At 41.2% G+C, this 17,780-nt stretch overlaps 1 protein-coding gene across 8 annotated transcripts in view; it reads right to left on the reverse strand.

Annotated features, from left to right (window-relative positions):
* LOC115793452 (transcription factor COE3) overlaps positions 1 to 15,634 on the reverse strand; it is a 66,977-nt gene extending 51,343 nt beyond the window's left edge. For 6 of the 8 annotated variants that reach the window (XM_030748454.1, XM_030748457.1, XM_030748453.1 and 3 more), the window contains exons 1-6: positions 14,909 to 15,039; positions 14,464 to 14,620; positions 14,098 to 14,161; positions 13,739 to 13,794; positions 11,702 to 11,775; positions 9,948 to 10,016 (exon numbers count right to left, since the gene is read on the reverse strand). In XM_030748454.1, coding sequence (XP_030604314.1) covers positions 9,948 to 10,016; positions 11,702 to 11,775; positions 13,739 to 13,794; positions 14,098 to 14,161; positions 14,464 to 14,620; positions 14,909 to 15,039 — 551 coding nt within the window. Of the gene's footprint in view, positions 1 to 9,947; positions 10,017 to 11,701; positions 11,776 to 13,738; positions 13,795 to 14,097; positions 14,162 to 14,463; positions 14,621 to 14,908 lie in introns of all 8 variants that reach the window. The other 2 variants (XM_030748456.1, XM_030748460.1) reach the window with 1 other exon arrangement.
* Between the last annotated feature and the right edge of the window lie 2,146 nt (positions 15,635 to 17,780).

Raw genomic sequence — 17,780 nt, forward strand, 5'->3', positions numbered from 1 at the left:
CTTTTGACCCCCAGAGCTGACCTTCCTGACCTGAACCTCATACTTTCTCCCTCTCCAAAAAAAAAAAAAAAGCCCCCCACAAAAACAAATCTAATGTGCCTTAGCTGCTCAAAGAAAAAAAGCAAACCTTTATATCAACGTGGAGCTTTGACAATTGTCTATCCACATGACCTGCGATTTCTCCGACAGGGTTTGCCTGACACTTACAACAGAGAGGTGACGGCGCGCAGGTTGTCCATCTCTCGCCTCGCCTGCCCTTATCTCCTCTCCTCTCCATCTCTCTCCTCACTCCGCCTTGTGTGCACAACTTAATAAGCAAGCAAGGGGTAGATTCCCATTATGGAAACCCTGGAAAATGGCCCGGACATTTTCCCCCATATCTGGGATCTCCATCTGGAGAACGCACTCTCGCTCTCGCTGCCCCCCTTGTCCAATCTCTGTGTGTGTTCTGGTGAGCCTATGCTGCAGAGATGGCTTTCACTCTCCACTGGCTACAATGAGATTGGCGCACCAGGTTGACTCTATTCGAATCGACAACCCATTTCAATAACGCAACAAAACAGAACAGAGTGGTGATGCTGAATAAAACATTTTTGAGGGGTGTCCAGGGGGCAGTGTGGAGGTCTTAAACGATCTAAATCTGTAAAAATTTGAAACACTTTAGCAGACACATACATTTAAAATAGTGTCTTTTTATTGGCTCAATCAGAGCAGGTGATTTTAGGATTCTCTCTAACCTGAACTGTATGCCAGTATGGCTGTTCTCCAATTAGGCTTCATAACTAGACTATGCGGTTAATAGACTAATAAAGATTACACTGAGGTCAGCAAGTCACTAATCCCTGGCATTATTAGTAAAAACAAAGCCTACAGCTTTACGCAATGCACCTCATCCCATCTGAGTGCCTATGCACGTGCATAAGGTCTGAACATAATATGTGTGACCTAAACCATACAATGAGAAGAGAAAATAAATATGCTAAGAGCAGCAGGGGTGGACCAGGCCGGGCCTCTGCGGACCTATGTCATCACTCCCTCTGGTCTCAGCTACACTCCCCACCCGAGCGAAAGGTTCAGTGATTACGGAGGCTCAGTTTCCCTCTAAGAAAGCAAACCGGAGCTGCAGTCCAAACAACGCCGAGCCAGCAGTGAGGGAGCTCTGCTACACCAGGCAGCTCGGGTTTACCGTCGCCTCCGACCTGGCTGGCCCCGGGGCTTGCATTAGTCCCCAGCCCAGCCTCTCTAGGACAAACAAACAACCACCACTTACACAGTCAGACGAGCAGTGAGGCAGGGAGAGCTGGTGCCACCAGCACTGTGTGGAGGGGAACCTGACCCAATTGGATTTGCTTTATCACCCCATATAATGACTCCCAGACTGGCCTGTTCCAGTGGTCGAAAATAAAAGATTACAAAAAATATCTGCCTGCCTGCCATTCTGAGTTTGGCCCAAAATGGGCAGCTCCCCCAAAACAGATGGGGAGGCATCTCAAAAATGTTCTCTGCCTCTGGGGACATGTGGTTTTCCCCATCATTATATAACTGTAAACTCCTGGATGTCAGAGATTGGGGATAATAACTTTCAGATGTTGGCAGCCCAGGCCAAAGCTGGGACCTGCTGGATGGGAACAGTTATTTGGCAGAGGAGAGGAAGTCCGAGAGATTAGGACTAAGATGTGACAGGGAGGAAAGTGGATCTGGATGGAGCTCAATAGGTCGTCTTAGTCTGTTCCAGTGCGTTCGGTGTTGTATTGGGTCCTAATGATGACCGTGTGGAAGGCAGGGGCCCAGCATGTGTGTGCGGGTGGGATAGAGAATGATACAGGAATTAATATCAAACCGCAGGAAATCATGTCATCGTGTTAACATGCTGAAATCAAGCTCAAGCGATCCACCGCTTTTAGCATTCCATTTCAATTTTCTGAAAGATTTGATATGACAGTTTTAGCACTCCCCACTGCAGTGCAGATGTGCCACTAATTCAGAAACAGACACACCTCCTTCAATAAATGAGTCCTTATAGAAGTGTCATCCTGTTAAACCATTTTTATTGGTTTGTCTCGCATGGCAGGAGAGGATCATTGTTCACTGCAGACGTGGCTGCTGGTTGCTCGTGTGGTCAAGGTTTGGTCACTTAAACTCATACTCCTATAATGAAATGAAACATCTCTTCATATTTTTTTTTATATATTCCAGTTGGCTGCTGCATGGTAGAAAGCACAGCCCTGTTTTTCTTCTTTTTAAATTTTTCCCCCCTTTACTTTAAAGTATCGATCGCAGTGCTGAACAAGCAGAGGAGTGTTTTTTATTGTAAATCAATACTGATCGATCTGCAGCCTGGGTGTTGAATATGGATCAATATCACACCAGGCTGTGGAGGAGATCTGATTTCAATTGGCAAGAGAAGCCCACAGCAGGTTTCCATCAAGCGGTAATTCAAGACATGGGAACATAAGTCAGATGGATTGATATAGACTAGCCAGGACCTTTCTTGCCACTGAACCAGCACAAGGAAATTTCTGTCATATATCATTAACGCAGTTGGGGCAGGCAGTAAAAAAAAAGATGGGGAGCAGAGTACCTCAGTGACCCTCAATGAAGAGCTTTGGTCAAACACTGAAAAAAATATGCCATTACTAGTGTGAATTTTATTATTTTTATAAAGAAAACCCAGAATAGAAAAACAACTGAGACAGTAAAAGCTGAATATCTCCACTCTGCGCACACATACACCACAATGTGGTCATGTTCTGCAGAACTCCTGGTACTGATTATGCAGAGGTCAAGCTGAGATTCATACTGTAAGCTGTTATTAATTTACTGAACAAATGTCCTGGAGAAAAATCTGGTGCATGGTGAAATGTTTTTATTACACTTATCACAGGGTCGATCTTTGTTAAACCTGCACATTTGTTTAATTTAACACAGAAATGAGATACAAAATATAATTTAACAGCAACACATGTGTTGCTGAGGAGAATCGAGTATGTGTATATGTTAAAAAAGTTGGCCACCTGGTTCATTCATCACTTGTTTGTGATTTCCGAACAGAGGGGCACTGTTCCAAATGACAGCATTGTAAAACAATAAAAACAGAGCTATAGTTAGAAATAACTTGTCACTTTTAATAAATGACACTGGTTCAGGGTTCTTTCTCTGGGGCTTCTCCTCCGATACATCCCAGGCACCCCTGGGGCCAACAGAGCAGCCAGCAGACCAGCTCGTTTCCCCGAGGTAACTGATGACCCTATCCCTGAATTCCCCCATCTTTGTCCTGTGACCTCACACCAGCGGGAGCAGGACCATGTCCGATGAAATCTTCAGACTGCTTCCCATCCTAATCTAGCCTGTGTCACACTACAAATTGCTACATTCAGAAAATGGAAAAAGATTGCAGTGGTAGGTGGAGGGAGGGACTGACAGAGGTAGGGAAAAAAAAAAAAAAGGAAGGATGGGCAGGGAGGGGGGAGTGGAGGAGTGTGCATCGACAACCAGTCCCCTAAGAAAAATACTTGAGGAAAGAACGACTCGGGAGATCCCAACATGGAATCACATCTCAGCGAACATATTGATCTGATTTACAAAACCTCCACTCTAATGCGAAACAAATGGCGTGGGCGTGAACTGGTACTTAACCATAAAACCCCAGCATTACTCCGTCTCCGATGAAATACCACATATATCCCTCACCAGGGCCTAATGTGCTGTTTTACGGCCAGATACGACTGAGGTTGACCCAACAGTTTGTTTGACAATTAGGGGAAACCTAATAAGGATTGAATGGGAGTAAGAATATGCCAAGAGAAAGAAAGGAGACCCTTTTTTAACTGAAAAAATAGCAAAAAGAAAAAAAAAAAAAAAAAAAAAAAACATAGGTCTCAGCGACCTAAATGTGATTCACAGAATCGGGAGCTGTTCGACAAAGATCTTGTGTCATTAATGCTTTAAGGAACCAAACAACACCATCATAACAGCTACAAAGTTTAATTATAAAGGAGAGCTGCTAAATATTTGAGAAAGAGTGGCATGTTTTATTTACCTCAGATTTAATTTCAATAATGTAAGATTTTCACCACGGTGGCTTATTGCAGCACTGTGTCAGGGAAAAGTGAATAAATCTCGATAGTGTTTTCGTTCATAATATCAAAATAAATCATTGCTCTGCAGCTGGGCAGAAAACCACATTAAACCAAGTCGGTGTACGCAACTAAAGATGGCAAACTTTAACAACATATAAAAACATACACCAAAAAATAATAAATAAATAAATAAAATCTTTGATAACCTTTTCTTACTCCTCTTCAGCTTGTGTGTGTCTCTCTCTGTGTGTGTGAGTGTGTGCAAGACTGTGTGTATACAAGGTCCAGTGTTGCTCTTGGCCCAGCATTCATCCCATCACCCCAGCTCTGGCCTTGTTTCTGTCAGCAGTGAACCAGGGGAGTAAAAAGAGTGGAAGGGGTGGGGGGCGGGCAGCAAGCGAAGGAGAGAGGAAGAGAAGGAAAGAGGGAAAGAGAAGGGGGTGGCGGGGTGGGGGTGGGGGGAGGGGTAGTCTCAATGGACAGATGGACTGCTCTTTCTCAACACATGTGGAACCATGTTTCGTCTTTCACTGCCGTCAAGCTGGAGCCGAATCCGTCGCTCTGTTGGCCCGCGCCACTTTCGTACTGCACACCTCTCTCTTTAGCACAGCACACACACAAGTGTAGTAACACACACATACACATGCGAGTGTGTGCACACTCATTCACAGACACAGGTACACACACAAAACACATGCACACACACGCCACACAAACATCTCCGTCTTTCTCTGCACACATGTTAAAGTCATCACCCCTGCTCAGCGCTAGTAAAACACAACACCCCCGGCTTCTCTGCTGTTGTCAAGTCTTGCCATTAGCTGATGCCACTGGGGAATCCTACCCTAGTGAGGTGGGTCTCCCTCGGGAACGTCAGGCACCACGTTACATTCAGCCGCCACTCATGTGAACCCAAACATGTGAGCATAATTTGGAAAATATCATTTATACTGTGCGTCTTTGTACGTGTCTTGACATTTACAAACTGCGATAAAACCGACATGAGGGAGGAGGGAATAGAAAACAGGGCGAGAATAATTTGAGGTAATGTTTTGCTTAGTGAACAGTATTACCCAATCCTGGATGTTGGAGCACTGGGAAGGAGGTTCTGGCTCTGGGGCTGCAGAGAGGGTCTGGGTTTCATTTCTCGGCAAGTGCAAGCCAAAGGAGAGCTGCCAAGTACAGCTTTCACTCTCAACACTTCCTGCTCTTCCTACTCTGGCTCGGGAGGAGACAGGCTTCACTCAAACATCACGTCGACTTAGGCAAGGGTGGCCAGTTTATTCTCCCATTTCTCAATGGGCGTGAAAAACTCACATCTGTCACATGAATTACACCAAACGCAGCCATAAATCCAACAGCAAGATGGATATATTATTAAGCCACAAATAATAAGACATTTGCAGGTGTTTGCATGCGTGTGTAAATATAATAACAGTGCATTTCCTATACATGTTAACAGCTTTAAATGACTCGCTGTAAAACCTAAAGATCCCACAGCTCAGTGGTATAATGCTAAAGAAAAAATAACACCTGCAGCAATCAACTCTAAATCAAAACAACAGTGACCCTATCCACTGCATCATTTTCATTATGGATGGTGGGATGGTGTTAGATTAACACTACCTACCGAGTGCCATCTTAATTGCCCCTCTGCAGATGCAGTGAAAACATGTCATTTAGGCACTTCATAAACAGACTTCTCTTTGCAGGTTATCAAGTCAGCCGCTCAGTGAAAACACACCCTCTTTTCCAATGCTGATGTGCAATTAAAATGGTTTTAGAAATCCTCTTTGACAGTCCAGGGCTTAGCCAAAAATGTAAATGACATTAAAGGAGACAATGAATTTAATTTTGTTTAATGTCCCCTTTCGCTGATTCTCATTTACATCACATTTCCACATAAAGGGCTGACCTTATAAATACTGGCATTTGTTCAGCTTTTGGAGGTAATCACGGTTTTGCACAAACCAGATGGGAGCACACAAATTTTCCGATTTGTTTCTTAGAAGGCCGAGGGAACCACATGTGAGACGTTCTAAGGCTGCGGTCTTTTGTTTCTGGTAAACAACTTGACAACAAGTCAAGTGCACTCTGGGAAATGACCTCGTAGGTGTTCCACAAATGAACGATAACGCAAAGTCATTTAGAAAATACAGGCTCACTAATGAGGGACATAACAGAAAGCTAAGCAAAATCTACATTAGGCCAAAATTTAATTGCATTAACACACGAACAGGTGCGGTGAGGCCTTTATAAATGAGCTAAATGAATAAAAGCCTCCCACAGCACAACCATGTGTGCTGACCAAAAAAAAAGAGACAAGGGGAAAAACTAAGGGGAAAAAAAACAAGTCAATGTCATGAATTATTCAGTGGCTGGGCTGCACTCCAAAGGTCAGTGCTCTTTGACCTTTGTGACAGGAAGTGAAAGGGAGGGCCGTAGTCGCTGGAATAAATGGAGCTGACATGTTTAGATATGGTCCAGAATCTGTTTGCGACTGGCAGCGTAAACCGACGCAGGATGTAAGAACACACCTTAAAAAAAAACAAAAAACAAATTCATATATGGCTACAACACACTGTTAACACATTTGCTGTCTGTCTGTTTCAGCTGCACTTGCATAAATTGCTCGAGCTTCCCTGTATAAAATGTGACCTTTGAACCCTGACAGGCAGAATGAGTCATTTTCTCTCCTCTTTCAACAACATGTGCTGTCTTATTACAAAATCCATGTGTAAGCCGCAACAATGTATCTAATCTTTCACACAAGAGAGGACAAAGTCAATATGCAAGAGAGTGAAGGCAGATACCCAACCAGAGGAGTCCCCGTGAATTGAGTTATGTTTGGCTATACGTGTACTGTAAATGGGAAAACCATCTAATCAGATATTGGGTGCCTCATCACTATATTTCTAAAGACTTAAATTACCAGCTAAATCAACCTACACTCCCACTTACTTTAAAGGACCATTAACTTATAAATGTGACAACTGTAGCGCTGCTGGATTTATAAATAGGAGATAGCGGGGTGTACAGTTATGTGATCATAGCAACAATGCTACAATTAGTTACTTTTACTTAACAAGCATTGACTGACTGACTATTTTTTTACTTTTTAGTTTCTGATTTGATGTCAGAGGAAAGGGAAAAGCGTGCCCGTGCTCTTAACCGAGAATCGACTTTTTTTTGTAGAGCAAAATATGTACTGACTTTTTCAAAAGACACTGAAACTTTAGTAGCACATATAAACCCACCCAAATGCAGCAAAAATAGGGCCTTTCTTCATCCAAAAATGAATATGAATTATGCAAGGGCATCAAATGTAAGTGCTGAAATATTTAAAGACCAAGCAGTGCTGAAACTTTGTGACAGCTGTTGGGCCTATATCTAACCAACTTTTTTTTTTTTTTTAAAGAGAATCCTTCCTCTTCAAAAATCTGAGTGAAAATCTGTATCAAAACTCTGAGAGAAAATAGGGTAAACAGATGTCTGGCTTGACCGCAGGAAAATAGGACACATTTGGAATGATAAGTTTCCCAAACTCCGTTAGATATGCCAGATCCATGGGAATGCCAGTTAATGTCTTGCTAGATGCCAGCTAGCTGTGTGCGCTTTCCCCTCTTACCATCTGGGAAAATGTTACAGAGAATGAACGCCATCAATGATTCACTCCAAATCTGTTTCTTAAGGTTCGGCCATGCTACTGTTTCTCTGGGAAATGTGGCAGTGCTAGCTGGTTTTCATACTGTAATTGTAGACAGATGAGACGTGCCTGATTCAACAATCAAACCTCTCCTCTAGGTTTATGTCACTCAACTATGTTCTACTCAATTGGAAATAATCAGTTTCTGCCAGCAGCGACCGCAGCACAGGTGCCTGTAATGATGTGCATGAGAAAATGACAGATGTAACAGAAATGGCTGTAAAACATGGAAGCTTTAACAGAAAAGCTTACCCATATGCACAGCGGGAAAAGTCAAGTAATTGCAGTAAATAATCTTACATAGCAAGCCTACAGTGTGCTCCGGCCATGTCCGTAACTCTTGCTAAACCCTGCAACCTTTCACAAGCACCCCTCTCTGCGAGCCTCCTTCAGTCACTGGGAACCTGTGTGGGTCTGTTAGGGTGAGCTGACGGGCTCATAGTTACGACATGGAGACAATGGGAGGGTCTAATGAGGAACATATGCTTTTGTGTTTCAACAGAGCTGCTCATTGTGCAAGGAAAGGGATACTCTACTCCTATTCAGACTCGTCACAATGAAAATCCGAGCCCTCCCTGAGCCAGTTGAGCTTACAATATCCATCCGCTTCTTTTTTCCCTGTTCTTTTTTTTTCCCACCCCTCTTCTTGACTTTAATTCTCCATGCATTCATTTTGCTTATTGTACTTAAGTTACATGTTTTGTCCCACAGATTGAAGAACAATGGTGTGCGAAACTCTAAACAGTAAAAGGCAGCAGAGCAGCACAAAGCAAACATGAAAGCAGCGGAAATCAGGAGAAGTAGACGTCTCAAGTTATATGTTAATGTTTGCACTATCACTGTCACTATTGTAACTAACAAATGCACCTGACTAATGAATTAAGAAATCCTTGCGATCCAGAAAAAAAAGAAAGAAAAAAGCTATACTCTTACAATGCCCTAAAAAAGAGGAAAAAAAAAAGAAGAAGAAAGAAACCTCAGTAGTTTTCTTGGACATGCATTGAGAAAGAATACAAACATTCAGCCACAGCAACAGCATGAACAACATGCAAGCAGCACGCGTGTGTTTGAGGATGTGCATGCGTGTGTGTGGGTGTCTGTCTGCGTTTGTGTCCTTGTCTGAGTGTGCATCTGCGTTTATCTACATGTGTGTCTTTGCGAGCTTGACTTCAGACAGCAGTAGCTCTGGTAATCCATCCAGGCTCCCAGGGCAGCCAGCTCCTACTTCCTGATGCATGAGAAGCCGCTGGAGTGGAGTGGCAGCAACAACTGCTCAGCCCTATTTGATTACTAATAAGAGAGTTGTCCCCTCTGTCAGATACCAGGCATTCTCCACTAAGCAAACAGTGATTCCAGCTAGTCAAACATTAGCATTGCTGTCTCTCCCTACTACGTGGTGAGAGTTACATTGAGATCGACGCTCAAACTACACCCCCTGCCTCACCTCTATATCCACCAAACACACATAAACACACACTCACACACACCCGCACACTCATCAGCCAACCTAAACATATTCACATTGACCAAGACCTATAGTTTCACAGTGTGAGGGAAAATGTCAACACCTGGAAGAAGGCCATTTATTCTCCCACTTTGGAAAGTGATGAAGGTAATATAAAAGTGGCAGATAACTAGCCTGAAGGTGCAGAACAAAACAGCAAACATAAAATGTTTATCCCTCCTAAAACAAAGCTTTAATGGCATCTAGCTCACAGCTAACTTGAGCGATGGAAACAGTCAATGAAAAACAACTATTGACAGTGTAAGCATCACTGTCATAAACAAAGAAAGGAAGCCAGCCAAATAAATGTGAAGTTGCCTAAGCTAATTAGGTGTATTCCCAGCATGATCCTCTAGTGATTGAACCACCTGTGATTGAACAAACCCTATCCAGGTGGTGACCGCCCCTCAGTGCACAGGTACTTGGGAAAGACGCCCCTCAGACACTCACACAGAGTCACCCACAGTTCCCACACTGTGGGCTCTAAGATGCAAGTCAGCCCAACTGGGCCGTCTGGTACAGCGGGAGGGGACTCATTTGTTCACTAGCTCATCCATGTGCCTGCTCATCCACTCAGTCACTCATGCATTTAGTCAGTCTGACACTCACTCATTCACTTACTCAAACAGAAAAAAAAAAGAAGCTGCACACAGCCTACCTGTCAATGATCACTGGGTCTGAGGGAGTCTCGTTCCTGTTTCCACAGCTTTTCTTGTCACAGCATCGGCTACAAAAACAGAAAAGTGTGTTTTAAGACAAGCAATACTTTGCTAATTAAATAAAAATTAATAAATAATGCAAAAAAAAAATCCATGCATGTATCTGAGTGGTTTTGATATAGGGGTAAAAATTACCATGAGATTTCCTTCACTCAATCTATCGTTTCCATTGATGCTGATGGCTGATAAAAATGGTGAAAACAACATGTTGTGTTGTTTGGCTTAGTGTTGGAGGGGAGGGGAGTGGGGATTGGGCCAGGAGGCAGGGGAGTCACTTTTCACAGCTTCAGCTTTTGTTTACCTCTAATTGCCAAGCTGCTATTTCTGAGGGAGATGCAAGGTGCCACCCTCAACCAATATTTCTGCGGGGCATTTATCAATTATGGCCTCAAAAGCACTAATCTATCTTCCACCACATGTTTCAACCATCTCCTCCCTAAGCCTATAGCTAGCTGCCTTCCACTTCTTTGATTGGGACTGAAATCAAAACAGTAAAAATAAACAAATACATCATCCCAGCTTCCATTTGAAATGAAAACATATAAACATATGTGAATAAGATTGATTTATGCCATATGGTGCAGGAAGGAAAAACAAAGATTTTGTGCAAAGCTACTGTCAGTCAAGAACATGCTATTTAAATATCCCTGATTTACATGACTTTCTAGAAGCAATAATAAAAATGTGTTTTATAGCTGCAAAGTACTGAGAAAAAAATATATAATTCAAAAACTAGTTTTTTACAAGCCTAAAAAATACGATTTAATCAGATAATATATCAAAAGAATATTCTCATTATGTATATCATCTTATGTGATAATAGGCAGCAGTTCTAGTAGTTGTTTTATTCAGCAGCAAAATGCACTTCCTCTTGGAAAAAAAAAAAAATATATGTATATATTTATATATTACCTCTGGAGCACGACCATATTCAATGTGTCACAAATAAGTGATGGATGCATGTATAAATTGAGCATGAGTGATGAGTTTATGCATGGAAAAAGACAAATCATTCTCAGCTCTCATGCTGCACTTGCTCTCAACCAGTAACTTGAACAATGCACCGGTGCAACAAAGGAGAGGTTAACCGACAGTATCCGAATTCAATGTTCACAAAGCTCATGCTGAGCTCAACAATAACAACAAAAGGCGTTTTTCCTTTTAGTATCAATGACACCGCTGAATAGCAGCGCAATATGAGCGGTTGAGATTTATGTGGTTAAATGACACTAAAAGGCTTGCTGATCATTGTTGACAGGTGGGATCAACTGAGAATTGACTCTGTTCTAAAAAAAAAAAAAAAAATAGATACATAACATGCAGCATTTATGCATCGCAGAAAACACATTGTCCCTGGCATGCTGATATTTAATTCTCAAAATATTAAAAAAAATGAACAAAAAGATTAAAAAAAGCATAACTTATGTACTTTGTCACTGAGTGTTTATTACACATTCAGCTCCCCTTCACTGGAAAAGACAGTTCATTTTCACTGTCATATTCATATCAAAGTTGAATCACATCATATCAAAGTTAGAAATGACAGCAGCTCTTTCTCGCTCTGTGGCTGCTGAAGGACCACAGGACAGTTTGGCTCGCTGCATCACATCATGAGTGTCAAAACTTATTGAAGGGGAGGGAATTACTTTTTGCTTGTATCTGCAAAATGGACAGAGCAGAAAATAACGCTTACCTGCACATAATTTCATGAGTAAGAAGAACTCTGCACATTTCTGGATTCTTGTCTTGACCCTCATAAACTATGGCCTTTGAAACAAAACGAGATGGAAATAAAGTGAAAACACAGTCGACTTTTAAACACATATCAGTTTTCATGAACTCGCAAATAATTAGACTGACATGTCTACTGTTTAATCAAATAAATCAGGGCATGAATACACATGATGTTAGAGCAACACAATATAACAGATGAGAGCAAATATTGAGTAGGAAATATGGTTAAAATAATCCCAGCATTCCCCTGTGTTATAAATTATAGTAATTCATATAAACATAAATTACATGACTAATTTTTACTATTAAAAAAATCAACTAATATCAACAGCAACTACATTTCAGTGGCAGCAATAGTAAAAAAAAATAATAATAAATTAAAATAACAGTAGCAATGCATATAATTAATAATCATCATAAACTGTATTTTTATTAATCTGGATAATATGTGGCACAGACAGACAGAGGAAGAGAGAGAAGGAGAGACAGAGGGATTTTCATAAGGAGAGATCCAATAGAAGTGTCATCAATATGCTTATAATCTGGGGATATTTGGGGGAAAGTGTTAATGGGCAATCTGTTGTTTATTTTGAGCCGCTAACAATGATCTTTCTGTGGATAAAAAGCGGTGTCTGGCGGTACGGTTGAGTAATTTTTGAGCATTGGCTGAAACAGATGGCGTGGAGCTATCAGTTCTGCCGCTCTTCTCTCCCTCCCTCGATCCCTCCCTCCTTCTACCATTTCTAAGGATAGACACTTTACTCCCTCGTATACTGAACCGGCACCGAGTGTAAACGCAAGCAAATCAACACATTATAAAGAAAATACTGGCCATAATAACAAAAATATAATAAATAACCCTGATGATTTATATTTATATTTTAGGTGTTGTTGCCTATAATAAATTCTATTTTTCCAGCCCTGACTCTCTTTATGCCAACAGGAGAGAATGACTTTGAAAAAGTGACAAATCTGAACCAGGTCGCATCACTCTCTCTCTCGCTTCTAAAAGCTGTCCTACTTGACCTGGTGTGTATGTGTGTGTGTGTGTGTGTGTGTGTGTGTGTATGTGTGTGTGTGTATGTGTGTGTGTGTATGTGTGTGTGTCTCCCCCCTCTCTCCTTTTTTCGGGGAACCGGGCGATTATCTATATTGGTTTGATTTATGTGGCTATTTGCAGCTGTAGAAACAGAAATCCATAAATTGCTTGTTCTGCGTCATTGACTCGGATCATTCGCACAGGAATGTTGTCTGTGACCAGTGGTCCAGGCTTCACGGCTCTATTCAGGAGGCTCTAGCTTAATCCTCTGTTTAACAGTAAAACACGAGATGGAGAGATGATGCCGGGAAGTTTCATTTTATTTCCCTAATTATAATTAAGTTTGGTAATCTTTACGTTGGGTTAAAATGCCCACAATCTTTTTGTTTTTGTTTTACGCTATAAAAGTCACTCACGTGTTTTCACCTAAGCAGAAAAATATATATACCTATTTTCATAAATATAACGCTTGAAGCAATTAAAAAATAAATAAATATATATGTTTAGAGTGTCACCTCTGGCTCTTTGCGGGAAAAGTCAAATCAGATCACATGGAGCAGAGGTAGTGTTTAAATTTTAATGGTGGACAAACTGAGCATACAAAAAAAAAAAAAGACCAACTCTGGCGAAGTGAAATTGACTTTAGGGTCTCGCAATATGATATGGTCAAACGTAAACAGTCAAAATGGAAGCTGTCTCTTCTGATTACACCGGTAATTTGATTTTATTTTGTGCTACAGCTGCATTTTCAGAGCAGATTTTTCAGAAAACCGAGAGTTGTGTGTATGGATCTCCGGGGTGACAATTTGCACGGCAGGTTAAGTTTTTAGTTTGTTTTGTTTTGCAGTTTTTTGGGTTTTTTTTTTTTTTTTTTTGGTTTTTTTATTCACTTGTGAACCGTGGGTGTGAGGTAAGGTTGCACTGTGCCCAGAAACAAGTGTAACAGCAGCAGCTTACCTGCTTCGTCATGGAATCGATTAACCGTATGTAAAGATCCTGTTCTGTTCTGACGCCTGGGGAGAGAAAAACAGGACCACTTGTGAATTTTGAGGAATTGTGGGTAATGATTTTTTTAAAGAAACCTCTCAAAAAAAAAAAAAAAAAAAGTTTAACTTGTCATAAAAATCCAAAAGCTCAGACAGTGATAATAAATTGAAAATTATTATTATTATTATTATTATTATTATTATTATTATTATTATTATTATTATTATTATTATTATTATTATTATTATTATGTGTGGTTTTACGCACACTGACAAACTCAGTGATATATTTGCAGATATATGCAAAATATTAAAGACAGTTTCACTCACCGTTGCTGTACAATAACTGTAGTTTGTAATGTATCCCATTGTTAGTTTTTTCACTGGTTGGTTCCTGCAGAAAATAACAGTTTGTGAAAATCAGCAATCAGCAAAACAACTGCCCATCACCACCACTTGTCTGTGCGTTTAAAATTATTTAGACTTTCTGTGCTAAAGAAGAGAAACGGCTTTAGTTGCTAAAACGACCCTCTGTCATCAAGGAATTGAGCTTTTTTTTTTTTTTTTTTTTTTTATAAAGAATCAATATTACACGTGACTTCCCCTTAGTAACCTATTGCCATTTCAGAGTACATAATTTCGATACATGTGCTGATTATGTACAGGGTGCATGTATTTCTAAAATACAGCGCTTACTTTTTCTTTCTCCACAAAGTCCACAAAAGCTGTCCTTTCGATCTCCACGGGCTGACCCTGTCTGTCATACAGCGCCAGGACGAAATGGAAAAAATTGGATTTTCTGAGGTTGGAAGGGGGCTGCTTTTCATAATGTGCCCGTGCCAAGCCGACACCGCTGCGGGGAGAAAACAAGAGACCATCTCGGTTAAGCACCGGACACCGGGGATACTAGATGATGGAGAAGCTGATGGAAACATTGGAGATGCAGAAGCACGCTTGAGTACGGGGGAGATTTCTTGATTTGTCACAATAATGGGTAATCTGATGTAATGAAAGAAGGGAAAGCCGAAGGGGGGGCATTTATTGGGAGACCGTAATTGATACAGAGTATTCAGGGGATTGAGGGGTCGATATGATGAGGAGGGAATGCGTGAGAAAAATCAGATGCTTTTGGCATGCGTACCTTTGGGCGGCTGTGTTTGCATCCACCACCCCAGCTGTGTGCATCCAGGAGCGGACCGAGTTCAGTCCACCCAGCGGTTCCTCCTTCATCGTCGTCCCACCCCGCGGTATAGTTTCCTGAATCCCAAACATTTAGGACAATTTGCGTGAAAAAGAGCCTCCTGCGAAATTAGGCAAATAAACGTCCAAGCGTGTTATCCTTCAGGGTTTGTTTTTTTTCACGGGATAAGTAGCGAGAGCCGATTCAGACTTGCGAGGGAAAACCCGGTCCACAGGTCTTGCCTCCCTCTTCAGTCCGTCCGATGTGAACAATTCTCAAAGTGCTGTACTTAGTTAGAGCGGTATCCACAGACTGGAAAAGTGAATTGTTCAATAGACAAGATTTTTTGTGTTGCTATTGTTCCTCTGTTTTTTTTTTCTTTTTTTTTTTTTCTCTTTTTCTTTTTTTGTGCTATTCACAGAAAAATCGATGGCAGTTGTTTGTGTTTGTGGGTGATGCTGCTCTCAAAGTGCCCACATCCCTGAAGCACCGCATCCAAAACCTTCAGGACTTCTTGTTGAATAAAAAACCCACTCCTGAAAAGGTGCTGCTGCTTCTCCACAAGACAAACACAGGCAAAGGCTGATCACCAGTGGAGGTGTTCCTAGTACACAGGAGAGGTGGATAAGGGGCCCTTTCGCGTCGTGCAGGATGGATGGGAACATGCAAAACTAAGCCCTCTTTCCCCGAGGACTGAAATCTTTCCCGGGAGCCAAAACTCTAAACCCACGGGAGAGGCGCTGTCAGAATATGACGCTGAAGGGGCGTGGTTTTGACCATATATGGCGCTCTGACGGTTCCTGTCAGGCAGTGGCGCTCCACTGTACGGGTACAGCCCTATAGTGCAGCAGCTTGAGAACACTCATTCGCTCCACTTTTCCTCTTGCTTAGGCCCTATATGTGGTGAGTTTGATTTTTTTAATGATATGGAAAATTCAACCGGGTGTAACCATCACACATAATGAGGAGGAAAAAGTAATAAAAATAATAATAATACATAACAATAACTCGGAATTCATTGCTTATTATTTTTAGCTGGCCTACCGATTGCAGTTTCCGTGATTAGTTTTATTATGCTGGATTAAAATTAATAGCACTTGATATATTTATTCGATTAAATTTGTTAACATCATTACAAATTGACTTGATGAGATTGTTTGTTCACTGATGTATCGAAAGCATCTCAATAGCTGTGAGATTAGAGGCTATAAATCATGTTTCAATAAGGGCAGATTATGTTTCTTCATAAAATTGATATATATTCTATTTTGCATTTTAACCGCGTGCTGTGGGTCATTTTATTGTAATTAGAGTGTAATTAATATAATGCGGAAATAAGAGAATCATACATGATTATAAATATATTAATTTACATGAAGTTTTCATTGATAATTTTTTTCAACAACAGGTATTTGACTCGTTAGTTTTGCTGTGGCAGTCAGACAGAATTTCTTTTATTATTGCGCTTAAAATAAAAAAAGGAAAAAAGTTTGGAAATCAGACCTAGTTTTTCAGCATCTATGCTATTAATGTCAAAACAAATCAGTCACATCGCGGTGCCATTTACTGCAGATAAAGTCGGGTTTTCTGACCTCTTTATGGATTAAAAATCAGAGTCGGTGTCTCATGACATTAAACAAACTTCAGGAAATCCGTGGTTCTGTGTCTTCCTCATTTCATGCACGCCATGTTCCTAATAATCAGAAACATCTTAATCATTTTTAAAGAGCCAACTGCCTACATGTCCGACTCTGTCCGAGAGGGACAAGCAAGCAATTCGGTTCATTAGTGGTGAAAAGGGGGAGAGGATGGAAGGAGAGAGGGGAGGGTGCGAGGAAGAGAGATGTGTGCTATATCCTGAGCAATCTATCTAGCTGGTGCAGAGGGTTAATAGCTGCTGCCAAAGATAAGTGAATTATAAGCTGTTGCTTTCACCTCTACACAATCTATTGCCAAATTGCCCAGTCACAAAACGAGGTTGTAGATTTTTTTTTTTTTTTAAACTTTTTATTATTTAAGAGAACTCCAAGTTTCAATTTGTGAAAAAGATATGAGGGTGAAGTCAGAGGAGGGCTCTTTGTTAATTGTATTTTTCCCTTAGATGAAACAAACCGAGACGCGTGCTGCAAATGTTTTGTCTGTTCTACCGAGATTGCAAATATCTTTTTTGCACAGAACTCACTATGCTTTTTTGCACAGTTTCTAGTCGCTTATTAGAACTTAACCCCTGATTACACGCACCAAGGCGATTTAAATCTGATTATCAAATTAGGAGACTTTGAGACAAATCCTCTTAGATCTGATACTGTTGACTGGAGAGGGAAAATGGATCTCCACACCCGTCACGTAGGTAACGATGCTGTCCTGAAAGGGAGTTTTAAACCGTATTTGACAACAAATGCAGCTGCCCCGCTATTTCAGAAGATATTAAAGGAAAATGAATGCAAATCTGTGTGCAGGAGCCATCTGGACGTGGAGAGAGGGAGTCAGCTGCTCCACACACTGAGGCGCGGAGCCTGAATCCGTCTCAGCTCATTCTGTGGGATCATCTGCGTGGTGGGCTTACACCGTGGAAAATGCGCTCTCCATCATTAGGTGAAATGTTAGCATCAAAATAAAAGAAATGTTGATCCCCGTTTGTTTTAGTGGTTGCATGCATGAAAACTTTGGAATTAGACCATCTTAGTCACATTTTTTTTATTACTCAACCCCGCCCCCCCCCCCCCCCCACCCAAAAAAAAAAAAAAAAAAAATACAGTTTCTCAACAGCATGCTGGAGGTAAGTGGTGGCTGACAGAGAAGGGGAAACAAGTGCAAACTATTTCATCTTGGC

This window comes from Archocentrus centrarchus, chromosome 15 (assembly GCF_007364275.1).
Source record: "Archocentrus centrarchus isolate MPI-CPG fArcCen1 chromosome 15, fArcCen1, whole genome shotgun sequence".
NCBI lineage: Eukaryota > Metazoa > Chordata > Actinopteri > Cichliformes > Cichlidae > Archocentrus > Archocentrus centrarchus.